Consider the following 26,570-nt stretch of genomic DNA (forward strand, 5'->3'; position numbering starts at 1 on the left):
ATGTCCAAATGAGGAGCTGTTTACTGTCACCAGTCCAATAAATAAAACATATAAATGTAAATAACTGTATTACACTGTGAATAAAAAGAAACTGAAATAAGATTTTTTTGAGATGTTTCAAGTTAACACAGAAAAATGCAATTACGTCACGTTATGTCTACTTCTGTTGTGACCTCATTTTATTTGTTGTTGTATATATATATTACCTGCACTTCTTAGTTTATTCAGTGCAAAGTGCGTTATAAAGAAAAGCTGGTAAACTGGAAAACTGATATTTTTGGAACAGACTTCAGAAAGTAAAATAATCACCTATTGAGCAGTAGTGTTGAGTTGCAACTTTAATAAGGGCGTAACACTGAATGTTAAACATGTTTAATAGTGAAGAAAACCTCCCACCATTGATGAATGGATTGACATTGTGTACGAGTTATCCTTCTTCCCTCAAGATAAAAAAGAAAACTTTTGTGACTTTTAGTATGTAAAACTGATTCGATCTGACAAAACTATATTGTCCATGAGATGGTTTGAGGATCTGAGGAGGTGCATTCCCTTTTCATATTCTTTCTTTATCTAATATTTTTGTTTGTTTTTTGTTAATGTTAATGACCAATATAATTTCTCCCTACAAGAAAATCTTGGAAAGACAAAATGGACAAAATCAGCTGCTTACTCATGTGTACTACATGGGTTTTTTGTTTGTTTGTTTGTTTGTTTCTATAATCATTGTGTTGATGGTGTGGGGGCTACTGAAAATCAACCGAATGTGATGTCATATCCATCAAGTCACTGGCAGAGAGATATAAGAAATATTTTCTTCTTGCTGCTCCTTTCCAATCGTGGAGGTTTTGATTTGAAAGTGTAAAGTGCATTAATGTACAAATTCTGTTTCCACTCTCATATACACAATAAACAATAAATAAATTGAATGACAATGACTGTGTATACTATACATGATGCAAAAATCGCGCCTTTAAAAAACGAGGTAAAATAACTTTTTTTTTTGTTTTAAATGCAGAATATACAGTATTTGCGTGATAGTATTGCGCAACCTACCTTGAAAGCGTTTGACAGGTAATTATGCAGGCTCTGAATTGGTCCCGCCCTTTTACGGACACAACCAATGAGATAATCGGATAGGTGGCCAAGCTCAGCCATTCAGCGCGCTTCCTTTCTCACAGAGCATTAGACCTGCCGACTCTATTTCTATTCGCACAGTGCGTGATGTGCATCAGAAGCGACAATAATATGCGTTTAACACCTCGGTAAAATTGTAAAATAGCGATTCTCCCTCGAGGTTTTTTTTTTTTTATTTTTTATTTTTGTCGCTGCTTCTCGGTGAAATCGATTTAAAATCCTCGAGCGGACGCTGCGCGCGCCGTGAAGCCTGAGACAGGAGCGGGACTGTTTGTTGATGTCATCCAGCGGAGCGCGAGCGACCTTCAATTCATAACCGGGACCGACAAAAGACGCCCCCCTTCCTCCCCCACCGATTTTATTTTTAATTTTTTATTCTCACTTCATCACCTGCAGATAGGATGCGACTTCTGCTCCGGGGCGTCTTGCTCTTGTCTCTTGTCACTTTCTCAGCCGGCTCAGATTTCCAGCAGAAGGGATCCGAATCGTCCGGAGCGGTTTTCCTCGAGCGGTCCAGAACCGGAGCGGATCCGGCGCACCTGGTCCGGAGGTCTCTGCCTGCATGGCTTCGTCCGCCAAATGGCTTGCGGAGAGCCCGGAGGAGCGCCGACCAGGACTCGTGCGGGTCTCTGGGGGGGTTCGAGAGCAAGTTGGCGGACAACACCCACAGTGTAAGTTAGCAGCTGAGGTCCTGTTACACTTCACACGTCTGGTGATTAAAAACGACCAGAGGAGAACGTCTGGCCAGGTGTGCAGAATCACCAGGCTGGTTCTTCCACTCACCTGCCATGGCTGCAAGAGGGAAGCTCTGCTTTCTATTGTTTGCACGGGAAACAATGCGATTAATCCTGTATCTTGATATGCTTTTTCTTTAAGATGACATTTATTTATTATTTATTTGACGCTGCAGCACAGTGTAGTGAGTCTTTTCAAAGGTCATGACCTATATTTCATCCCTCATCCCACTTCTGGCTGCCTCCTTGAATGTTGACAGGAAAATTGACCCCAAGGGGAGGACATGTGACTGGCTGCATGGCAGTTATTTTCTAATTAAAAGCCACGTTTGTGTAATTGCGAGGGCAGCTAAGAAGCAGGAAGTGAAGTTATGACACAGTGACTACAGTGTTTTCAGCGCAGACTTCCAACAAGGAAGTGGTCAAAGTGTACGAACTGCGCACTTTTTTGTAATGTCCCTATTTCCAGCAAGTGCTGCTGTATTTGCATGAAATTCAACTTTGCATCAGTGTTGGTAGGTTTGGAAACAGGATTCCTCCAGGCTCAAGAGGTTTCTCACTGACAAAGTCCAGCAGCAGAACTCCCTCCCAACACTGAAAACATTTTAGGTTTCCTGCTGAATGTACCTAATCAGCAGGAAAAATTTATGTCTGAAAATCCAATCCTTGATAGGCAGTCTGTTGGTTGTGTTCAAAAGTCTGCCAGTTGGCTTGAAGCCTTGTGTCTGCTCTGCAAAGTGATTCACTTGGCTCACTTTGTCATCGATATCTGAACACATGATGATGGGGGAAAGACGCTGCCAGTCAAAGCAACAAAAAACAACAAAAAAACAACACTTGTGTGGAGCCAAAATTCACACACTTTGGTTGCAGTTGAGAGTTGTTTTTTTCAGTTTGTCACGTTTTGCAAGCGGGGCTGAGCTGCTTGTTCCTCTTCTGATGTGGCGTCCGCCACTGCAACACACTTTGTAGTTTAATACGTAGAATAGATGAACATGTCGCTGTCGTTTCTCCTCAGTGTACGTTCAATGACCTGAGCGGGTCGGTGTCGCTGGCCTGGGTCGGAGATGGCACCGGGGTGAGTGTTCCCACTCGTCATCATCACACACGTGTCACGTTTTCCCACAAATGGAGTTCAACTCTGATGTGAACTGGAAATGTAAATAACAAACCAGCCTGCCTGCTTGTGGTACTTAATGAGTACCCTGAATTCAGGCTCGTTAATAAAGGATAGTTGCTCCGTGTCCCTCAAGCTGACGTTTTCTTTTCTTTTTCTCGGCAGGTTATTCTGGCTTTGACGACCTTTCAGGTGCCCTTCTTCATGATCAAACTGGGCCAGTCCAAACTCTACAGGAGGTATATTGTTTTTGGACCCAAGATCGTGAATCTGCAGAACAATTGTCGTGATTTTCATCAAATTTCACTTAAACCTATTTGTTTGCCAGCGAGGACTATGGGAAGTCGTTTAAGGATGTGACGACCCTCATCAACAGCACCTTCATCCGGTCAGAGTTCGGTATCGCCATCGGCCCTGAGAACTCGGGGAAAGTAAGTTCTTTCCATTTGTTTTTGTTTTGTTTTAATTACAAATTCTGTGTGTGTGTGTGTGTGTGTGTGTGTGTGTGTGTGTGTGTGTGTGTGTGTGTGTGTGTGTGTGTGTGTGTGTGTGTGTGTGTGTGTGTGTGTGTGTGTGTGTGTGTGTGTGTGTGTGTGTGTGTGTGTGTGTGTGTGTGTGTGTGTGTGTGTGTGTGTGCTCTAAAGAACCATTCTGACCTGGTCTTGCAGGTGATTCTGACGGCTGAAGTATCTGGAAGTTATGGATCTCGGATCTTTGTGTCCGAAGATTCCGGAGGGAATTTCACCCACCGGGATCTGCCGTTCAACCCCCTCATGCAGATGTCGTACAACCCGGACAGCTCCAACGTGCTGGCAGTTCTCGGCAACAACGTAAGTACTCGGAGCACAACAAAACATCGTGTCATCAATGCGACACATTGATCGTTTTCATTGTCGGTCTGATGCCACGTGACACATTTATTATAGGTATTCAGTGTGACAATGACGTCGATGAGTTAATAGTGAATATTTCCTCAGAATGAACTGTGGCTGTCGGAGGATTTCGCTCAGACCTGGAAAATGATCCACAACATGGTGTGTTTAGTGAAGTGGTAAGAGACACGGCAAACCCACGATTTCAACACTTGTATCAGTAACTTGGTGAGCAAACTTCCTCATAATGCCTGAGTCTGAGGGAGAGGTGGATTAACCCCGTGTTTCATGGCCTACGCCATTTGTAAAACATGGCGTAGGATTGCTACTAATAATGAACGTGCGCCCAAAAGCGAAAAATGGCGTGCACCCAAGTCCACCTGGAAGGTTGCGCAGTTCATATCCCACCCTCAACACGCCCACTTTTTACCATAAATGGTCAGTGCAAAGTGCCTCGTCATAATTTTTGCATCTCAATCAGCCTGTTGATCACCAGCATTTGACGCTAAATCCTGGCAGAAAAGATGAAGAAAAGGAATATTACTGAGAGCGACATAGTCATGGAGGAGGTGGAAGTCAGGAAAATGATATTATTTGGTGCTCACGGTAGTTCTATCCACCGATCTTTATCATTTAGAGATGAAAGTTTGACATATGAACATGGTGCTGCTGATTCAGTAGTAATGTTCCACTAAAGAAACATCTAGAACACGGCAGCTTGGCTGGTTATGATTACGTGGCTCTATAAGTCTGATATTTGAAGGTATTAAATGTATGAGATAAATCTGGCTTCAACTCTCCACCTCACCATCGGCGCCGCCAGGTTCCCCCGTCTTCAAAATGTGCGTGCGCCAGGTTCAAAGTTGGCGTACTGGTACGCACATTCTTCGGCAAAGTTTATCTTTTTAGATCACAAACTTTGCGTGGGAAGTGGCGTTCAGGAGCCGTTTTGTGCAAAAGCAACCTTTATAAATGAGGCCCCTGGTATGTAGTAAAGATCTAAACAGCTCTGCAGCCTAATTATCACAGGCGTTGAAATGTGGTAAAAGTTTTGGATTGCACAAAGTTCTGCTTAATATAGGTGAATGGCAGTAAGTTTTAAACATTGAGAGGCGAAGAGAACTATCCTCTTATCGGGTTATTGTTGCTGAGCCTTTGTCAAACAGGCAGCAAAACTGCATTGCTGTGAATCCCTGTTTGACTAGTTTTGTTGTTGCCAAGCCCTCCCACAGCATACCTGTTGTTTTGAAGCTACTTCCTGGTGTGTATCGTTCCGTAACCTTGGCAGCTCCGAATGTCTTTTTCGTTTCAGTTTTAAGGTCGCTTTGTCCAAAACAGTCACAGGCTTCTTACTCCAAATCCTGAAACAGGCAGCACCATGTGAACATGTTAACAGAGGGAAAATGGTTGATTTAGTTTTTTTTATTTATTTTTTTTCTTCCTCCAGCTTGGACAGGAGTGTCTTGAAGTCAAAACACAAGCAATTAAAGTACAAATTACAGAGATTTGTACTGGTTGGGTCGGAAATGCCACATCGTCACATGACTCTCTCAGAGAAGCAAAAGTTACACCGTTACAGAAGCAGATTAGAACTGCCCGTGTGAAACCGGATTTTGTCCTTGATGCAGAAATGCAAAGCATTTCCAAAGCAGACTTTGTTGAGAGAGCGAAGCGCAGTTTGTCATATAAGATCACATTTATTTAGCTTTCGCACACTTGACTTCTTGCATGATTGTGCTTAACCGAACACTCTGCCTTTAGGGGAAGAGGAAACACCATCTTCTTTACAACCAGCCACAACGCATCTTGCAGTAAGTCACTGAAAACTGACTCAACGATCAACATCCACCCTTTTCAATTTACTTTTGTTGATATGGATAATTTATGAACATGTGCATGAAATAGATTATTATTTGTCTACAACATTGTGCATAACTATTACATACCCCTGTCCAGCTATAGATATATATTGGTCGCACGCTCATGTTTGAGTTTTAAACTTCCGCAGGTGATCGGGGGACACTGGAACTGCACAGGACAACGGATTATGGTAAAACCATCAAGACTGTCGCCTCAAAGATCTACTCTTTTGGTCTGGGTGGAAAATTCCTCTTTGCCTCGGTGATGACCGGAACGGTGAGTATAAAACTTGAGCAATAAGCTCAGGCTAAGAGAAAAGTTGCCTAAATCAACTCTACATGTTCAAAGCGCTGATCCTCTTTCTTTTTTTTTTTTTTCCCCTCTGCAGAGCACCCTGAGGAAGATCCATGTGTCCGTGGATCAGGGCGAGACGTGGAACATCGCCCAGCTGCCTGCCGTCGGCCACGAGCAGTTTTACTCGATCTTGGCAGCGAATGATGAAATGGTCTTCATGCATGTGGATGAGCCAGGAGGTCAGTGTCTTATAGATGGATAGATAGGTATTCCTTTATTTGTCCCACAATAGAGAAATCTGCATTGTTACAGCAGCCAGTCGACAGTATATAAGTAATAGAGCAAATAAGAAAGGAAAAAAAAACAACATTAAAAATGTATAATCAGACTTTAACCATCACATAATTATTTTTTTCTTTATACATGTGTTTAATAATTTTTGTTTGCAAGTTACAGCAAATCAAAAAGCAAGATACTATTACATGCAACAAAGAAAACTTTCTCCTCTTCCCCTCACCAAACTAGTTTAAGAAATGTGTGTTGAAACAATGAAAAAACAAGATTCAAAAAAATTAATAGATGAATAAGATTTGAAAAAATAAAGTAATGCTGATGACAGCATTCATCAGCATTCATCAGCTACTCCTTCAGAGCTTCTCCTGCTGAAGCAAGTTACCAATATCAGCATCATGTCTTAAAAAACACTTTGGTTCTGTCTAATAAGATAAGGTAAACTTTATTGTCTGCACTATGTTTCTTTACCAAGGCCCCAAACAATAAAATACAACACATATAGAAAACACATTTAAGAAATTAAGACACAAGGTCAGACATAAAGGAAATGTTAAACGGAAACAGGAAACAGTAGCCGATACAAATAGAAATAAAAAAATCTATATGTGCAGTCCAGCTCCTTATTTCATTTTGTTCAGAGTGGCTATAGCTGTTGGAATGAAGGATTTTTTTTTTTTTGTAGGTGTTTTTGTGGACCGGTTGTGTAGTTCAGGGATCTGAGTTTGTGGTCCATTGTCGTGGTTGAGGCCAGCTCTTTAATCCGCCTTCCGATTCTCGGCCCATCAACAACCTCAGGCAGTACCCGGTCACGTCCTGACTCACACACAGTAGTGCTCGTGGTTCAGTAGGGAACATGCTAATGACATGTTGTCAGATGTGATTATGGTCACTTTCAAATCGCCTTGCAGCACATAATTTACACATGTGGAGAAAGAGAAATTCTCACAAATAGTAACGTATCAGTTGAGTACAACTTGTACAACACATTTTAGAGAATTAACATATTATACTTCAATATAGTTTGACTTTAATTTAATCTCCTCATCTCGGCTGTGTGGAATATTTCACGTTAATATTGTCACTCTGATGGAATGTGATGAACTTGCACCACGACAGTCCGTCAGTGCCTCATTTCCCCGTCACCCGCTCTGAATTTACGCACAATATATTTTCCACTTCTGCAGATACAAGCTGTGGCACAGTTTATGTATCGGATGACCGGGGCACCGTGTACTCAAAGTCACTGGAGCGCCACCTTTATACTTCCACGGGGGGTGACACCGACTTCACCAACGTCACCTCCCTGCGAGGAGTCTTCATCACGAGTGTTCTGGCCGAAGGTAAGCTTCATTCATGTGTCAGGGCTCAGGTGAAGGAATCTCTCACACACACACACACACCTGCCTGCACTCAGATTCCCTTAGAAACACACACTTTTGATAACGTCCCCATGCGAGAGGGAGGGTGTCAGGTAAATATTTAATTAGCAGTTCAGTGTTAGAAGTGTTGGCTTTCTGAAGCGGGCACAGCTCACGTTACCAGATAAACATTAACTTTGGTTTCCATGTTGCTCTCGTGTCTTTTCAGTTTCATTTGCCTGTTTAACCCTTTCTCCCTTGCTCATTGGAATACTTAAAAATAAAGTGTTTTCAAACTATTTCGCATCAAATTTTCATATTTTTATAATAGTTTGAAGTAGCTATTAACATATAGCAGTAGAGGTTACTAGTTAATCATGAAAAGCAATCCGTTTTGCAATTGTCGTGAACTTATAACAGTTTTAAAGAAGCAAGAACAGCTGTGCCTGATTGACAGTTGATTCATCCAGTGGATCAGCTTCACTTACTTTTTATTATCACTCACAACACTTTTTTTCTAAACGTGCTCCCGCCTTGCTGTTCCAGATCACTCCGTGCAGTCGGTGGTCTCCTTCGATCAGGGGGGTGAATGGGTTCCCCTGCGAAAACCTGCCAACGGCAAATGTGATGCCACGTCTAAAGACCCTGCAGAGGTAAGGACGGGTGCGAAGAATCTGCAATCCGAAAAACAGAATGGTCAATCAAAATGTATCAAAAAAGAAATTGTCCTCATAAAAACTGTTTGGATGGTGAGATGAACACTTTTATCTCCAGTGAGAGATTCTGAGAGAGCCGATACTATAAACTGGTGAATTTTAAATATGAGTAGATTCAGCAATGCAAACCACCAAAATGGCCAAAACCGGCCGGCAAGAGGCTCCAATCTGGCTGAACCACCTAGCAGATTGTAAAACATTATCTCAGACCGAGTTTGTAAAAACATGCATAATGCAACAGCTACAAAAGAAGTTTATTTGAAATTTCACCGTATTTTGCGCCAGAAGGTTTAATTAAAATTGGCTTTATGTTGAGATTGTTGTAATTTTCCGACATTTCCGTCACGTATACTGTACGCAACAACAAAGGAAAATCTTTACAGTTTAGATTTAAAGGTTATTATCGCTCTAATTTTACTGGTCCGGCCAAGTGAAGATGAAACATGTGTCTCCTGAACTAAAATGTGTTCGACACTCGTGAGCTAACACAAGAAAAACCCAGAAACGACTCCTTGGTGTGAGACAGAGTCCGGGTGAGAGTGAGCGCTTCAAACGACCGTTATGATCGTTGAAGTACCGAAACTTTCTTGTGTTTGTGTCTGCAGTGTTCACTCCACATCCACGCAGCCTACAGCACCGCCATGAGGCTGAACGTCCCCATGCTGCCTTTGAGTGAACCGAACGCCGTGGGCCTCATTATAGCTCACGGTAACGCTCACAGAAAGACTTTTAACAGTTTCAGATTCAATAAATGAGGAATTAGCTTCTTTTTTTTTTTTTTTTTTTGCCCTCTGAAGATTTGCTTGTGTTCCATCAGGGAGTGTTGGTGATGCCATCTCGGTGACGACGCCAGACGTGTACGTGTCTGATGACGGCGGCTACACCTGGATAAAGGCCCTCGTTGGACCCCATCACTATGCTATTCTGGACTCCGGAGGGCTGCTGGTGGCTGTAGAGCACAGTCCCCAAACTATCGACAAAATTAAGTGAGTTTCATTCATTTGGAGATTTGATTTCTGCTTCTTAATGTCCTGAGCAATGGTGCAGTTCTATTGAAGTGTCTGCAGCACGTCTCAAAATCTGAATATTTTTTTCCTCGCAGATTTTCCACTGATGAAGGACAGTGCTGGCACGTCTACACCTTCACCAAAGAGCCCATCTACTTCACCGGGCTGGCGTCGGAGCCAGGAGCTCGCTCCATGAACGTCAGCATCTGGGGCTACAAAGGCTCCGCCCTCACCCAGAGCTGGGTCTCCATCACAATCGACTTCAGGGATCTGCTCACCAGAGACTGTAAGTTATGTGCCAGGAAATGTATTTTACTATGAATGTAAGCCTTTTTGAGGCAGAATCTAAACTTCCGACGGCTCAGGTGGAAACAAAGACTACATCCAGTGGCTGGCCCACTCCGATGACATCAGTGACCCGACCGACGGATGCATCCTGGGCTACAAAGAGAAATTCCTGCGCCTCAGAAAAGACTCTGTTTGTTGGAACGGTCGTGATTACGAGGTCAGCACCCAGCCGACTCCATGTCAGTGCACCCTGGACGACTTCCTGTGGTAAGACTTTGAGTAAATGCCACCTTTGTTGGTAAAACTAATGGTAATGTTTGAACTGTAAATCTGAAATATTTACTCTGTAATCAACGTTGAGGAGGACTGCTCAGGTCAAATTGACATTAAATAACATTGAATTCAAACTACTGCTCAGTGACACAAATGAGAGTAAATGCGAGTTGCTTCATCCTTCCCCAGTTTCCATCTTTGCATGTTTTTGACTCCTCACAGTGACTTTGGATACTATCGTAAAGAGAACAGCTCAGAGTGTGTGGAGCAGCCAGATCTGAAAGGCAAGGTTTTGGAGTATTGTCTACATGGCAGAGAGGAGCAGCTACGGACCAGCGGGTAAGGCTCCGGCTTATTATTGAGATCGTCTTTAGCTTTAGCCAAGTACAACGCAGTCAAGTCATGTCATTTTTACAGAGAGACAGAGAGAGCGTGAGAGCGAGTCTCCCAGCAATGTAAACCTATAGCAGCTTCACTAGAAAATAGTCCTGAACCAGCCCCAGCTGTCCATCCATCCATCCATTTTCTCCCGCTTATCCGTTTTCGGGTCGCGGGGGTGGCAGTCTGAGCACTGTCACCCATTGCACCGATTAAGACCCTTTCCTGCGGGTGGTGAGCCCACGAAAAGTTGGCGCCCGGCGTGGGACATGAACCCTCTACCTTGAGATTGCGAGTGTCATGCTCTACCAACTGAGCTAGCCGAGCCCCAGCTGTAGGCTTTATTAAATTGAAAAGCTTTAAGCCTAAGCTTAAAAGTCGAGACTGTGTTTGCCGCACTTAAATTTCATGTAATGAAGATTGACAAATGACAGAAAAGAGCATTTTGTCTCAGTGCACATGTGCTTGTCTCGCAGAAATCATCTGTTGTAGAGGTTTTTGCTAGTGTGTTGTAAGGTTGAAGCGCTCAGGGTGTTTTTATAACTCAGATTGTTTCGAAATGAATTATTTTAATGATCCATTTATTATGAATTCAACCAGTGCTTTTAGCACTCGTCAGAGTCAAACTAAGCAAATACATTAACATTTACTGTTTATTTAAGGTGAACACACTCGTATACTATTTTCAGCTTGTTTGTCAAAATTGCGCACAAACCTCAAAAGATCCCGCGCTGTTGACGGAAGGACCATAAAAATGTGACTGTGCTCTCCCTTTATAGCTACAGGAAAATCCCCGGAGATAAATGTGAAGGAGGAAAGACGCCAAAGCGCGAAGAGCTGGACCTCAGTAAGAGGTGTGTGAGCGACCTGCTGGGCCAGGATCAGGTTAGTTTCTCTCGAAAGTCATGAAAATACATGCAAATAGAAATTCAGCCTTGATTCTCTTACCATCGTGCCTTCCATTTCTTTTTTCCTTCCTGCTGGTGTCGTTCACAGACGGAGGACAGCTCCTCCAGGTCCACGGTCCTCATTGTGATCACTGTCATTTTGGTGATGCTGTTGAGCGTCGCAGCAGGCGTTGTGTTTGTCAAGAAATACGTCTGTGGTGGCAGGTTGGTGCATCTCTGCAGGAATATGTGTAGACACTTTTATCCCGTCTCACATGAGATCATTTGTACATTTCTCACGTGTGTTCGCGAGACGGCTCCAACTTGATTCTGAACGTGTCCCGCAGGTTCCTGGTCCACAGGTACTCCGTGCTGCAGCAGCACGTCGAGGACAACACGGCCGACGCCATGGACGACCCGCTGGAGACCAACCACACTCACAATGGAAAAATAGAGTTTCATGACGACTCAGACGAGGTACAGTTGAAATCTTCACTTCATTCAATAATAAAATCAATAAAGTATTTTACAAAATTCACTTTCTATTAGTTTTCTAACCGTAATGTGTTTAGTTTTTGTTTTTTTATATTAAATCACAAATAATGAGCACGTTAAAATTTATGATATGAACCTTTCGACAGTGGAGCCGAGCGTATTCTTGCTTCACTCTCGGTGAGGGTTCAGGGCGACGAGAGACTCATTAACCTGTTTGTTTTCTGACCTTTGTAATCCGACTGTTTAGAAGTGGCTGGATTTAGGTCACTGGAGTTATAGTTCGCCGCGACTGTGTAAACATGACACGAGAAGACCTCTTGTTTGCTCACCTGGCTTCGTTGGCATGCCCTTTTCTTTTGTTTGCACAGGATCTCCTTGAATAGCAGGTCGGACCTGTCGCACAGCCGAGCAGCAGGTTTCCAGCCCGTCCCGGAGGCTGGTTTCTGCTCCCAACACTCTTTCCCCAGTCACTTCTTCCTCTCCCTCTCCTCCTCTAGTATAAACTCTGCCCTCAGCGACAGACCAATGGGTCTGTGTCTTATCTGCTGTCATCAGCCCAGTCTATTGAATGTACGGAGACTACTTGGGACGACCGAGAGCTACGAAGGCTTCAAGCTATCGATTCAGCTGCTTAAGCTCGACGTTATTTATTTCCGGGAGTGAAGAACCTCAGCAGCCAGACAGATTGGATTTGAAGGAATTGCTTGCTGTATAAATCCACCACTGCGTTTACGGGTCCCTCCAGCCGGGAGCGCTGATGGAAACACTCCCACGACCGTCGAGGACGTCTGTCCTTCCCCTCATGCACTTGTACAGAACTCATTTTTCATGCGTTTCATCAGTTCGGTCCGTCTCTTACTGGCTAATAAACGCTTCCAGCCCATTTTAGTCTTTAACCTCTATTTAATGAAGTATTTGTAAAAACAAACAAACAAAAAAAAAAGCCCAGACGGGGCCCAAGTATGTAAATTTGATGTTTCCGACACCTTTTATGAAATCATCTGTTTTCAGTCTGTATGTGGAATACAAGCCTGCAGACTTTTGGCACGACCAAAATCTAACTTGAAAGTAATAAGACATAACGTGGAAATTAAGCATTTCCATTAGGTTTGATAGCAATAAAATGTCTGGATTTAGTGTATTCACTATATTGTCCGTGCATGTTAAATACTCCTATTGGCACAATTGTTTTTCTCAGTTAGTTAATGAATGGTAATGCCATCGAGCTAAACATGTTATGCGTCATTGTCCAGGGTCGTGAAATGTTTCAAGACATGAAAAAACTTTGTCCGCAGTCGGAACTGCAAAAAAAGCACAAAGGTCCTTTGTATGCGAAGAGTTTGTAGTTGAACTTATTTTTTTTTCTTCTTCTTCTTCCTAAGAGCGACCTGTCGCGACGACTTAATAATCACTGTACCCCGCGTAAGTCGTGTTTGTAAGAATCGAAGCTGCTTTTGTACCGATCAGCTTTTACAAATCAGGTCACAGTCGATGACCTGTGGTTCTTGAAACGTTCAGAAATGATAATAATATAGTTTGATAGCAGATATCTTACATTTTGTACAAATACAATCAGCTAACCAAATGCTTATTTATGATTTGGTGATGGAATGCAAAAAAATAAGTAAATAACTAAAAACCCAATGTGAATCTTGGAGAGCACAATTCCAGCTTTAGGTGATCAGTTAAGAGTGGATTATTTTTCTTTTAGTAATTCTATTTTAAACTACCAGGATAATCGAAAGTCTCTTCACTGTTTCTCATCGTTCACGCCTACAAAGTCTGACCAGTCTTTTTAAACATGTCTTGCACATTTTTTGAAAAAAAAAATTTCTGTCTGTCGTGTGTTTTAAATAAATAAATGTGTTGCTTTCATACAGGTTTAATTTATTTTATTTGCGGTTGGTTCAGAATGCAGTAATTTGGATGTGGGAGGAGCTGACGTGTTGTCTAGTTACCGATTCCTATTTAAGTCGGCTCACATGTAACCGGTTTGATGCAGTGCGTCTGTGACATTCAGACTTTGCACTTTTTTTTCTTTTTCTTTCTTTCCCCAACATGAATTCTTCAGCAGTTAAGATCTCCTTTCACTTCGGCTCCAAATGAAACTGCATGTCGACTCTCGATACCGAGTTAACAGCCTCTAACAAGGTGGCTTTTCTTTTGTTTTCTGTGTTACTGTGAGACTTAAGTCAAGCTGCAATACTTTGATTAGAATCAATTCAAAGAAGAAGTGGCTGCAGGGTGTTCATGTAGCTGCTTTACGCTGGGAATGGCCCTTATTTAATGTGTTCGTGCGAAAGTAATAAGACTTTCTTACAATTTGAAACTGCTGTATAAAATGAGTCATTGTGATGGTTTTGTAAATATACAAGGTTTCATCTTTTTATCTGCCGTTTCTCTTTTCTGTATATTTGAAGCAGTTTTCTTTGGGTTTGCCAATAAATTCAAAAGTTCCATTAATTTTGTGTCCGTTTTTTTTTTTTTTTTGTAAGTGTCTTCCTGCAGTTTCTCTTCTGGTCTTTAGTTACAATTTCTCAACTTCAGTTGTGATTTGCAGAGAAATTGACACTTATCTAGTTCCGCACCTCGTTGAATGAAATCCAGTCTCACACATGTAGTAATTTGTTGTAACTTTTGTAGCTTCTTAAAATTGATAATTTATGAAATGCCAATTTGTAATGAAGAAATTAATCCTTAAATAATGTGCATTAACTCAATAGTTGAATACTGTCCCGGTTCCACTGTGGTTTGGATTTGTTAGCAGTTTTGTTTGGGTTTTCTCCCACGGTCCAAAAACACGTGCTTCAGGACGGCTTGTGTTTTGACTTCAATTTAGTTGAGGGGCCACATTCAGCCCAGTTTCATCGTGAGTGGACCGGACCAGTAAAGTAGTGGCGTAATACCCAATAAACTTTAAAAGTTATTCTTTGCTGTGGTCCAGAGTACTTGTGATGAAAATGTCTCTTTGTCACAAATCTGAACAATTATTAGAAAACATTACTGCATTTTCAAACTAAAACCAATTTTAATGATGCAAAATAGAGAAATGTCCCAAATGAACCTCTAGAACTTGTATTTTCTATCCTTTTGCATGTACGTTTTTACAAACTCTCCTGGACAAAATTTTGATAGCAATAAGGTTTAATCTTTCACAAGCATAAACAAAATATTTATTTTCCAATCACATTTATTATCTTCGTGTTGCGAAATGCAACAAAGCAAGCCAGAATGATCACCCGCAAACTGGAAATCCTCAGATTCGGTATAAAAAGTTTCCCTCTACGTCAAAGAAATCCTTTCCCACTTGCGTAACGGGAGAAGGTTTTTCTGTTCCCATCAGCTCCTCCAGCTCTTGTTCTGTCAACAATTGTCCATCCCAGCTGTCCTCTTCGCCCTCCTCCAGCGGAGCCTCCACCGTGTTGTCCATGGACGTCGTCATTAATGCATCTTTACCGACACCAGCTGTACGCTGAGCGGGAGAAGCGGCAACGTGGACGAGACTCTGAGGGAGCGATGCTGAGCCTTCACCTCTCACCACCCGAGTCTGATTGGCCACAGCGAGCAAAGCGCCTTCAGTACCTCCAGAAGGAAGAATGGCTGACGTGCGGTTGTTCCCGGGCAGCGTGAGCCTGTCCTGCCGCGAGCCTGCGCCTGAAGGCAGCCCCTGCAGACCGGCCGCAGACAGGACTTTAGCGTTTTGCTTCTCTCTCCTCTCTGGCAAAGGGATGAACTTGCTCCTCAGGACTCTACGGATGACATCAGGAGTGGCGGAGAAACTTTCAGCCAGCCGCTCGACAGGCCACTCCTCTGGCTGTTCCTGCTTGAGATACCTGAAGATAAAGAATATTGGGTTTTCTTTGCTGATGTCAGATATTCTCCGATTCTCTATCCTGGATTTTTTGATTGCCGTTAATGACTATGGCAAAATCTTTATAACCCAATATCTTCTTGACTTCATTAAATCCTACATTTTCTAATGTATTATACATCAGAGCTCACTCACCGTATCTGCTCCATGGCTTCCCAGGTTAACTTCCTCTGTGGAGCTCCTGGTGGAGTCATCTTCCTCCTCATCATGTGGTACTTGACAGTCTTCTGTCTTTTACTCTCGTCACTGAAAACACACAGAGGAAAATGAGTGTATTTTCTCAGACAATCACGACATTTGCACAGAGCGTCAGACATGACATCTGAAATAAAGTTTTAAATGGAGGCTGCAAAATATGAATTTGTGGCCACGAAATACTAATTTAAGGCCTAACAAGAAGAAGAAGATACAAATAATACGTATTCAGAGGCCAAATACTATTAATTTAGGTCCACAAAACTATTAATTTAAGGCCTCAAACTATTAATTAAAGGCCACAATTCAGACTTTTGTTTCAGTTGTCGTGTCTGGGGTTCTGTACATTTGCAGATGAGGATGATGTGTGATGATGGTTCTTACTACTCGAGGGCCTGGAGCTTGTCCTCCACATCCCCCAGCTCCTCGGCACCATTAGACGGCCGCCTGCTGCGGGAACCAAACCCCTCGCTGGGTCGTCCGGGTTCCGTCCAGGTTCTGGTGACGCCTCTGCTTGCAGACCGGCGGCCGCTCGCAGACACTGACGGAGGCCCGGAGGTAAAGCAGAGTCTGGAGAGCAGAGGCAGGACGTGAAGGGGTCGAGTCATGGCTGCAGGCGTGTTTCCGTCCTGAGTATCTCACATGTCCACCAACACTGCCGCTTCCATGGAGGAATGTCCTCCTAATACATAGATACACTTTAAAATCCCAAGGACACCAGCATGACCGAAAGACACGTGAAAGTAGTTCCGCAAATACTGTTGTAAAACGACTCAGTGCTGCCCCCTAGATGGCCGGAGGAATCTTCGCTCACAACACCTAAATATAAATACTATTTCCGACAGTAACTTGTACATTTAATGCATGTAGAGAGAAAAACAAGTGTCCGGAACCCGAAAATGTTCATTTTGAGTACTGCATTCAAATCCGAGATTTGAATGCAGTACTGTTTTCTGGAAAATACGTGTTTCTTTTGTTTGATTGAAATTATCCAAATCAAAGGAACCGTGATCAGTTTGATTCACTGATATTCCACAGCAGGGTGTCAAAAATAAGGCCGGAAAAACCACCAAGAAAATTTACCACCAAGTATATTAAAAGTATTTACACATTTCAAGGCAGTCAGTGTGGTAAACTCATGCAGTTTACAACACTCACTGCCATGAAATGTGTAAATACTGTAAATATTGACTTTTAATACACTTGGCATTTGTATAGATTTTGAGATCAAAAGTGTTTTCTTTGTGTATATTCTAAAGATTTTAAAATTAGAAGTGTTTTGTTTCCTAACCATTAGTGTCAATCTGGCTACTAATCTGCCTGTTTATTTTTGTCCATTTCCTTCTTTTGTTGTTATATGTGGGCTGCTGAAAACTTGAATTTCCCTCGGGATTGATAAAGTATCTATCTATCTATCTATCTATCTATCTATCTATCTATCTATCTATCTATCTATCTATCTATCTATCTATCTATCTATCTATCTATCTATCTATCTATCTATCTACCTACATAGTATAATTTGCAGTGAAATGATTTGAGTATGTTCCATGCACGAAACGACAATATTTTTTAATTGCATAGAAGAATTGAGGAAAATGAAGACAAAGTAAAATTTTGAACACAAATAAAGAGAATGGGACACTATATTGCAATATTGAGAATAATAAAGGGAATAAAGGCACACGAAAGATAAAGGATAAATAGATAAATATACATGAATATAGGTAGACCATTGTCAAAACTGCAAGTACACAATATATACATTTTCCTCTGGGATTAATACAGTAGATCTATTCTATTCTATTCTATTCTATTCTATTCATCAAGGTGTTTACTTCCCCCATATTTTTTTTCTGAGTGAAAAAAATACAACAAATGTTTTATTCCGGATGAATGCCGCCCCCTGCTGTCCTGCTGGAGCTCTGCATGCTTTTGACAGCTCGGTCCTCGCGGCTGCGCGCCCATGTGACACGGCCGCGCGCGTGTCTCCTCCCCGCCCGGGCGCTGTTGTTTCATTTGCGCCATTTTGTCTGCTCACTTTGTTGATTGGGCTTCAGAGCTGAACTGGAGCCAATCAGAGGGGAACCGGACAGCACACTCACGGTAAGGCAGCACCGATTGAAGGCATTGGTAGTTGTCAACACGGATTGGTTTGTCATGGACCAACCAAATTACTAACGCGGTTAAATGCAAAGGGGAAAAAAACTCCTCAAATTGCAGCTTGATTTGAAGCGTTTGATTTTGGGGCTAATGGAGGGTTTTCTTCACGAGACGTTGTCGTCCTCGATGTGGCTGAAACATGAGCGCTGCTAGCAGCGGCTACTCGGCCAAAAACACCCGACTCTCGAGACAAAGGGACGGTCGGTTCCCCGGCCGCCCAGACCCCGGCGAACACTGCCTGCTACATCACCACAATGTTTAACCTCCGGGGAAAAAGACCCGTGGCTGTAATGAAGCTCACTTTATCCTGAAAAACCTCGAGGTTTCTGGGTTTGAGTATGCTAACGTATGCTAACCTTGTTAGCTAACCCTCCATAACCCGCCCCATATCTGACAGTTAAACTCACGAACTGCCTTTCCCCCATTACTAATGACTTAGGATTCGAATCTCTCAGTCTGCATTTATGCCGTGTGTTGCGTTAAAAAAAATTTTAAACAGTATTTGCTAATATTTTTTATTTTATTTTTTGTCTCAAGGAAGATTTAAACCGACATAAGCTATGGAGCAGTACACCACTGCAACTACTACCACTGGGGAGCAGATAGTGGTACAGACAACCAATGGACAGCTCCAACAGCAGGTATACACACACACACACCCTCTACAATTACACTAACAGACCCCCCATAACACACACACACTCTCTCTCTCTCTCTCTCTCTCTCTCTCTCTCTCTCTCTCTCTCTCTCTCTCTCTCTCTCTCTCTCTCTCTCTCTCTCTCTCTCTCTCTCTCTCTCTCTCTCTCTCTCTCTCTCTCTCTCTCTATATATAACAGTTCCTTTGTATATAAATAACAGTTTCTTTGTTATATTCTGTATGATACATTCCTTTTCTATGAGAATAATCTGGGTTTAGTTTAGTTTTTGTTTATTTTTTTAGGGACCATGTACAGAAAATATTAATCATGAATAAAAGATGCTTTGCACCACATTTAGCCATGGCTAGTTTCCATCTGCAGTCTTTCGGGCAGACACATAACATTATAATACATATTTCAAATATAACCTACAGTAAAAATGTACAAAATGAGCAATAACCATTAAAATGTATCACCTGGTTTCATAAGATTCCTACAGAATACCAAAAAAATATTGTGCAAATATTGTGTAAATACATTATACAAACAACAAGTAGGAGCACATTACAATACACATTATAACTATAACCTACACTAAAGTTAGTAACATTGTCATTGCCATCATTAATAACCATTCAATTTCATCACCTGGGTTCCTAAAAACTAGTACAGAATACTAAAATACGTTATACAATAATGCAATGGACTGGTGCCGCTCCAGCTTGCATTTTCAAACTTTCATTTACACACTTATTACACTGTCAAATATCATATCACGATTTTAATTTTTTTAAATAAAATCATGATTAGGATTTTATCTTGATTCTTTTTTACATTGTTTTTTAAAATTAATTTGCAAGTTTCTGAACAATGCAAAAAAAAAAACATTTCCCGATGTAAAACATTGCCGCAACAGAAAACGATCAAAGACAATTTAGGCCAAAAAAACCTTTCTCATTATTTTTTCATTCAAATAGTTTGTGCAATTTTGCCAATTTGAGCTAAAAATGTAAACATACCTAAAGGTAAACAACTACACTAATAAAGTGTACTCTTGCAACATAAAAACTAAACTGCCCTTTGGTTTTGAGGTAGCTTTCACAAACAGTGAAACCTGAAAAGCAAATTCCAAATAATTCAATAAGACTTACCAAATGGGAAAATTAAAAATATCAACTGTTGTAAACTAAGGCAATTCTTCAAAATATTATTTAACCCAGTCATTTCTACAGGATTTAAGTATACCAATGTTGAAGTGCTTATTAGAAAGAGTCAAATAAAAATACAAAAGTAAGAAAATGTGGTTATCTGTTAAAGTGCAGCGATTTAATCAAACAGGTTTAGAACATATTACTGCTCATGTGACAGAGTTTTTCTCTCCTTCTGAAAAGGAGCTGCATTATGATAGATTAGGTCTGAACCGTTGCTGTGCACACTTTTACAATTCACGATTGTTTGCGCCTTGTCGTCCGGGGAAAATCCAAACCATTTCCACACGATGGATGTGTGGTCTCTTTTCAGCCACGCTTCTTCGATACACAACCAAAACAGACGTGCTCGTAATTCGCTGATGATTGGTTTGTCAGGCGGACATGAAACGTCAGATGCATCTTGTGTGTCAGTGCAGAACTGCAACATAACGAATGTACTCTACAGACGATTCCACGATTTCTCTGCTTTGTCAGATTGTTGACACTTTCTAATCCTTCATGATCTACCATCGCCATATCGCACACCCTCACACTACCATGTGAATCCATTTCGGGGAAACATTTCTCACATGAGAAAGTTCAGGCAACAGAGGAAGAGTGGAAGACATTTTTGCAGAACAAAGCTCAGATGTTTCAACTTTCTGCTTGCACCAGCCAGTGGTTAGGAAATACTGACAAGATGATAAGACAAAAAAAAAAGTTGACGTTGGACAGAGGGGTCATGTGATTGAGAGCAAGCGACAGATCAAGAAGTTCCAGTTTCACTGCCAGATCATTTCAAGAATTTTAAAATTTCTATTCAATTTAAAACGTACACACTCCAAAAATGCAAATGGTGTCATAATGTTGATGTATTCATGTATGATGCGTGAAGCATTCAAGAAGCTCACCCAGGGTGAGCTGATTCAGTTCTAAATATCAACAGGATGTTTATAAGCCCGATAATAAAAGTACTGCATTCGCCTCCTGAACTAAAAGTGCTGCTGGGTCCATGAGGCTGTGAGGTCACAGGGGGATTCTGGGTTTGACATTGTGGTCTGAGACGGTGTTGTCCTGCCTTGCCTGCAGACGCAGGGCACAGTGACGGCTGTGCAGCTGCAGACAGAGGCGCCAGTGGTGACGGCCTCTGGCCAGCAGGTGCAGACACTCCAGGTAGTGGTGTCACCGCCGCCCTGTGTCGGCATCATCACCAGTCTGCATGCTGAGCCCAGGCTGTGCCTATTTGATTTCATGACCCATTCTGCTGTTCGGTTCATCTGCCACCCACCCCCACCCTACCCTCCCAGCATGTGTTGCAACTGCCTTGAACTGCATGTTCCTCAGCACAGTGTCTGTGGTTTTTGTCCGTGTTTTCATGGCTGTCAGTAGAGCCTCTCGCTTGAAAAGCAGATTAAGAAACTCGGATGTTCCCGAGTAGGCATTGGAAACATGAGTCATGTGGATGTTTTTGAACATTACCTGTCACTTTTCATCATCAAGCTTTTGTTTTTATTAATAGCAGTGGGTTTCTTTCCCTATGGTTTCATTCATTTGTCCACTGCGAACTGGTTTTCTCAGTATTAATGTCAATGTAAACTCATTCGATGACAGTACTGTATATCGTCTAAATATGTACTTGCAAGCAAATCTACTTCTTATAACATCTTGGCCCAGCGTGTCCTGTAAGTATGAATCTTGGAAATTGGATAGACAGAATTCGTAAATTGCAGTTTTAAGGAGACATTGTTTGTGTCTGTCCACCATGTAACTGGACGCTTTCATAGTATCCAGATGTGAGAAATGGTTGTAATCATCAGTTCTGTTGATCCACGTGTGTCATCTCTTGCATGCAGGCCTGCAGGTCTACGATACTGAGATTCCGGCCATCATCGCTGCTGTAACAGCTTTCTGTTGCCTCCCCGTAGGTCCAAGGACAGCCTCTGATGGTCCAGGTGAGCGGCGGCCAGCTCATCACATCATCAGGACAGCCCATCATGGTGCAAGCCATGTCAGGGGGTCAGGGACAGACCATCATGCAGGTCCCTGTGTCTGCTGCTCAAGGACTACAGCAGGTAAGATATCAGGCCTGTAACGTTCTTTCCGTGAAGTCAAGTGTTCCTGCAGAAGATGTCTCACTCTTGCCTCTGTGTGTAGATCCAGCTGGTGCAGCCAAGTCAAATCCAGCTGCAGGGAGGTCAGACTCTGCAGCTTCAGGGCCAGCAGGGTCAGCCTCAGCAGATCATCATCCAGCAGCCACAGGCCGCCATCACTGCAGGACAGAACCAGGTACTACAGCTTCAATGCTTCTCCATATATATAATGAGGCGTCATTTACACCACATCGTTTCAAGTGAAAACACCTTTTTCTTTTCTTTTTTTTTTGTAGTTTTCAGAAAAGTTTCACACTTACATTGCAGCAATGTGAAAATGATGTCCAATTACCTGGCAAAACGATGAACATTGTTGGTATTGTCCATCTACTGAGCATGCACAGAACTATTTTGTACCCGCCATGCTACATCAATGATTCTGCCGACTACACAGAGTCAGAGCCTGAGCATTTTCAGAAATGGGCTTTTTCCCCCCCGTTTACACGGAGGCAGAGTCGGCGTGCCTTCAAATCATTCATCAGCCTTTTCAGTGACTCCAAGCACCGTTGTCATGTAAACGGACACCCAAAACACCACAAATGTTTTCCGTTTTCACTTGAAAACATTGCATAAACTGGGCCTTTGTAGAAGGCCCTCGGTGGAAATTTCCTGGTTTAAATCTAATTGATGTCATGACATTTTGGAACAAATAAAATTATCTTTACTGTTCGCTGACATCATAGTGCAATCACCAGCTTGTTATTCTGAGTCGAGTTAGTTTTGTTAGAATTCCAGTAATGAGAAATGCCACAATTTATTTAAATGTTGTATTTGTCTGAAAACTTGGAAACTCCACTGACCTTCAACATATGAGGCTATTGCTATGAATCTGTGCCACCTGCACCTGCTGAGAACTGTGATTATTGAGCTTAATATTCATGCATAGTGATGTTTTTTCCGTTCTCCAGGGGCAGCAGATCAGCGTGCAGGGGCAGCAGGTGGCTCAGACGGCGGACGGACAGACCATCGTCTACCAGCCAGTCAATGCCGACGGCACCGTCCTGCAGCAGGGTACGTTCAACACTCCCGAGACTTTATGAAACAGGAGGACTAACGAGTTCCAAGTTTGACAAAGAGTTGTGATGATCATCTGTTGACAGGAATGATCACAATTCCAGCTGCCAGCTTGGCCGGCGCTCAGATCGTACAAGCAGGCGGTGCCAACACAAACACCACCAACAGCGGCCAAGGCACTGTGACCGTCACCCTGCCCGTCTCTGGAAACATGGTCAATGCAGGTGGAATGGTCATGGTAAGACCCTGTGCAGAGGTACCCGTCATCTCATTTCTTTTATTTAAACAAGACTATTTAGTAGCACAGGAATGTGCGGCGCGATGACGCTCACAGAAATTCTAAAAAGAACAAATATAGTGTTTGTTATTAAATGTCTTGTAAAATATACACATGGCAACGATTATCTTTATTAATTTACAAAAAGGTCAAAATAATCACTTCTTAATGCTGTGGCTTGAATTACAAACTTCCAAATACTGATCTTAACGCTCTGGAATAATGAAGAAATCACGTAAAGATGTGAACTTGTAATAATTTCCTGCAGTGCTTCAACTTTGAATATAATAACGTCAATGCTGAGTTCAGTATCCATCGTACAAATCCGGAGGAATGAGGACAATTCATGGAAATATCACTTTTCACCTTTAAACCTCATATTCCCATCCTGTCGCTGCTGAAAGGATTTAACACACTTCATTCTCATAACTAATTCTCAGGCTTACTTGCAACCAAGTATGTTAATTTAAATTCCATCAAACACAAAACCAAAATAGAAAATGTAGTTTTTGATTGATGATCAGGTCAGTGTTTGGTTTGAGATGATATTATGTAATTAATGTGAGCTGCTCTAAAAGAAGTTTGTGATTTGAGACACAGTTGAGTTTTTTTTTTTTTAAACCCTGTAATTAATGTCCACATTGAAAAAATCCTGTGGTTCATCCATACAAATGTTTTCCTCTCAGTTATGAAATGTCAGACTTCTTGTAGTTTTGTATTAATATTTTCTTATGTTCAAATAATGTAAAAGTTTCATACCAGATCGTAAGAAGATGTAGAGATTTCTGTGGAATTTAATTTAATTACAAAAAAACCAAACATATTTTGCAGTTTCCAGAGGAACCACCACCAAGCATGAGCATGTAGGGATGTGTAAAGGACTGAGAACATCTGTATGGGTGTGCAAAGCCCCCGACGTGGCATTTTAACGACATTGTCCTGATTTATTCAACTTCATCTTCTTGCATTGCATGATGTTTTTCAGTATTCTGTTAAGTCCAGTTGTTTTCAGTACGACGTGCCCGTTTATGTTTCTCCAACCGTCAGATGGTGCCTGGAGGTGGCGTTCCCACAATGCAGCGTATTCCCCTGCCAGGGGCAGAAATGCTGGAGGAGGAGCCTTTGTACGTCAACGCCAAGCAATACCACCGCATCCTAAAGCGGCGGCAGGCCCGGGCCAAGCTGGAGGCTGAGGGAAAGATCCCCAAAGAAAGAAGGGTGCGCTCATATTAGTTACTGTGAGAAAACTGTTGTTTTTGCCCAATAACCAAGGAAGTTTTGACAGGACAGAAACGGAATGTGCAGATTTTGGGTGAGACGCACAAAGGTCACTCTTATGTTCAATTTATTTTAAGTATTTGAATAGTAATCGTCTTCACCACCTGATGCTGGGATCATTCCATCACCCACACCATTTCCATAACTGAGTGTTCAGTCGAGCTGAATTTCCGACTCAATCTATTCTCTCACCGGTGGTGGAATCGTTTCTATTGACGATGGCTGTTTGCACATTGTCATGTTCTTACCTGACACCTACCCTGCTGGGTTTAAATCCAGGTTGCTACAGCCCAACCTCATCTTGAGTGGGCCGGACCAGTAAAACAGTGGCATAATAACCTTCAAATTTAGATTTTAAAGTTGTCCTTTTTTTTTTGTGGCACAGAATAAATGTGATGCAAATGTCTATAATGTCACCAAACCACGTAATTACACCAGAAAATGACCATAATCTGAACATAAAGACAACTTTAATGAAACTTCAAAATACAGTGAAATGTCCAAAAAACTTCTCCAGCTGTTGTATTATGAATGTTTTTCAAGGCAGCATCAGTGTTGTCTTGTGTCCCTGACTTTTAAAGACATTTTTTTTAAACAATGTTTTCTTTGAAATCGTCACAATTTATGTTTTTTGCTGAAAAATATTCTGTGTTACTTCAAACCAATGTGTGGTAAAAATGGTAAAAGTTTTAAACTCGCAGGTATTTGGAGGTGTACTATAACAGCACTGTTATATTGACTTACGATTTGCTTTGTCGCTTTCAGAAATACCTCCACGAGTCCCGCCATCGTCACGCGATGCAGCGTAAACGAGGAGACGGCGGTCGTTTCTATTCACCGAAGGAGAAGGAGGAGATGGCTTTGGCTCTAGCTCAGGTGCGGAGCTGGGTAAATGAAAAACACACACCTAGCCAGAGCCTCAGACAACAAATACAGTGACAAGGAAGACGTGGATGGAAAACTTTGGAATCTGTCAGAAGTTGTCATCTTTTCTGCTCCCACATAGCTGTCTTTTCTTTATTAAATTTGAACTGGTGATTTAGAAAACGCTCGTCCCTGATCCCTTTCTCTCCCTCTGATCCTCCAGCAGGAAGTCGGACAAGCAGCAGCAGACGAGACGGTGGCTCAGATGATCCGAGTCTCATAACGACTCCCCACCTATATGTCTGAACTCTACCAGGTCTGAAGGGTCTTCATCCCGGCTAACCATCTGTTTGTTTGGTTTTGGGTAAATTCTGAGAATTTGTCAACTTTAAATATTTTTGTAAATGGTACCTTTTTTTGTTTTGTTTTGTCAGACACCTATTATTTCTTTCGTCTTCTGCGGGATGCCCTTTATTGTGAGATTTATTTTTGAAACTCATCCTGTGTGTGAGTGGCCACGAGGACTCTCTTTCAGCCTGCGACAAAAGCTTAAATGTGATTGTAATATAAAGATATTGTTTATGCTAAGAGACAACGGTCTCTTTCTTTCCCCTGTACGGTTGAAAATTCCTCCCTTTTGGTATTTGCATTTTATACTGTTTGTCAGTGATTGTGTTTGTATTCATTTTATTCATGTAGTTACTTCCTCTGCGTTCAGGTTTTCATTGTAGATATTATTTTTTTGTTTACATCAAATGCAGTCTTGCTGTGTATTGCATTGATGAGACAATTAAATTTTACAAACTGACTTGAGAATATTTGTCCTTTATAGAGTGGACATTATCATGACAAATGGCCGTGTTCTATACAGTCCATTCTGTAAACTGTGGTCTTGTTCAAGAAAGGCTGAAATGGCAAGAAACAGTGAAATTGTTTTGAATACTTTGAGTAAAAGATTAAGGCTCCGTTTACATGTTAGCATTTTTAAGTGAAAACGCTGTCTGTCTATACGAATGTCTGTACTTTAATTATTGTTTATAGTGTATTCTCTGTGCATGTGTGTGTGGTTTCATCATAAAAACAAACGGCAACCACCAGTGGCCTTACATCATTTTGAGCATTTCTGCTGTTGCCGAGTAAACGTGAAACTTTTCTGAAACGAAAACGCAAAAACGATGCGTCTTCACTTGAAACATGTAAAACGGGGCTTAAATCATTAGTAA

At 41.9% G+C, this 26,570-nt stretch overlaps 3 protein-coding genes across 23 annotated transcripts; 2 read left to right on the top strand and 1 right to left on the bottom strand.

Moving 5' to 3' along the window:
* Positions 1-1,209: 1,209 nt before the first annotated feature.
* On the top strand, positions 1,210-14,170 carry sort1b (sortilin 1b). The gene is made up of 20 exons (XM_080469356.1): positions 1,210-1,805; positions 2,887-2,946; positions 3,151-3,224; positions 3,314-3,416; positions 3,654-3,815; positions 3,963-4,036; positions 5,619-5,668; positions 5,866-5,993; positions 6,106-6,250; positions 7,490-7,645; positions 8,210-8,316; positions 8,985-9,087; positions 9,197-9,365; positions 9,482-9,672; positions 9,752-9,941; positions 10,170-10,286; positions 11,105-11,210; positions 11,322-11,437; positions 11,560-11,689; positions 12,076-14,170. The coding sequence occupies exons 1-20, from the start codon at positions 1,536-1,538 to the stop codon at positions 12,088-12,090; spliced, it is 2,466 nt and encodes an 821-aa protein (XP_080325482.1). The 5' UTR covers positions 1,210-1,535; the 3' UTR covers positions 12,091-14,170.
* A 35-nt stretch (positions 14,171-14,205) lies between these two features.
* Positions 14,206-16,546, bottom strand: ngrn (neugrin, neurite outgrowth associated). Its single transcript, XM_080469361.1, has 3 exons — positions 16,158-16,546; positions 15,714-15,824; positions 14,206-15,540 (listed from the first exon to the last, which is right to left on the bottom strand). The coding sequence occupies exons 1-3, from the start codon at positions 16,379-16,381 to the stop codon at positions 14,964-14,966; spliced, it is 912 nt and encodes a 303-aa protein (XP_080325487.1). The 5' UTR covers positions 16,382-16,546; the 3' UTR covers positions 14,206-14,963.
* Positions 16,547-17,768: 1,222 nt separating this feature from the next.
* Positions 17,769-26,515, top strand: nfyal (nuclear transcription factor Y, alpha, like). 21 transcript variants are annotated; one of them, XM_080468688.1, is made up of 10 exons: positions 17,769-17,879; positions 18,474-18,577; positions 20,854-20,940; positions 21,690-21,836; positions 21,919-22,050; positions 22,823-22,925; positions 23,015-23,166; positions 24,253-24,423; positions 25,249-25,359; positions 25,571-26,454. In XM_080468688.1, the coding sequence occupies exons 2-10, from the start codon at positions 18,497-18,499 to the stop codon at positions 25,628-25,630; spliced, it is 1,044 nt and encodes a 347-aa protein (XP_080324814.1). In that variant the 5' UTR covers positions 17,769-17,879; positions 18,474-18,496; the 3' UTR covers positions 25,631-26,454. The 21 variants fall into 21 exon arrangements, with proteins under 21 accessions (XP_080324814.1, XP_080324794.1, XP_080324808.1 ...); XM_080468668.1 differs by having other exon boundaries at positions 23,015-23,184; positions 25,249-25,371; positions 25,571-26,451; XM_080468682.1 differs by having other exon boundaries at positions 23,015-23,184; positions 25,571-26,443.
* The last annotated feature ends 55 nt before the right edge of the window (positions 26,516-26,570 follow it).

Source organism: Lipophrys pholis, assembly GCF_963383615.2.
Source record: "Lipophrys pholis genome assembly, chromosome: 8".
Taxonomy (NCBI): Eukaryota; Metazoa; Chordata; class Actinopteri; order Blenniiformes; family Blenniidae; genus Lipophrys; species Lipophrys pholis.

Coding starts and splice junctions, on each gene's coding strand:
- sort1b (XM_080469356.1), top strand. CDS start 1,536: ATGCGACTTCTGCTCCGGGGCGTCTTGCTCTTGTCTCTTGTCACTTTC. Junction 2,947..3,150: donor GGGTCGGAGATGGCACCGGG/GTGAGTGTTCCC, acceptor TTTTCTCGGCAG/GTTATTCTGGCTTTGACGAC. Junction 3,225..3,313: donor CAGTCCAAACTCTACAGGAG/GTATATTGTTTT, acceptor TTTGTTTGCCAG/CGAGGACTATGGGAAGTCGT.
- ngrn (XM_080469361.1), bottom strand. CDS start 16,381: ATGACTCGACCCCTTCACGTCCTGCCTCTGCTCTCCAGACTCTGCTTT. Junction 15,825..16,157: donor AAGCTCCAGGCCCTCGAGTA/GTAAGAACCATC, acceptor GTGTGTTTTCAG/TGACGAGAGTAAAAGACAGA. Junction 15,541..15,713: donor GAAGCCATGGAGCAGATACG/GTGAGTGAGCTC, acceptor CTTTATCTTCAG/GTATCTCAAGCAGGAACAGC.
- nfyal (XM_080468668.1), top strand. CDS start 18,497: ATGGAGCAGTACACCACTGCAACTACTACCACTGGGGAGCAGATAGTG. Junction 22,926..23,014: donor CGGCACCGTCCTGCAGCAGG/GTACGTTCAACA, acceptor ATCTGTTGACAG/GAATGATCACAATTCCAGCT. Junction 24,424..25,248: donor AGATCCCCAAAGAAAGAAGG/GTGCGCTCATAT, acceptor TGTCGCTTTCAG/AAATACCTCCACGAGTCCCG.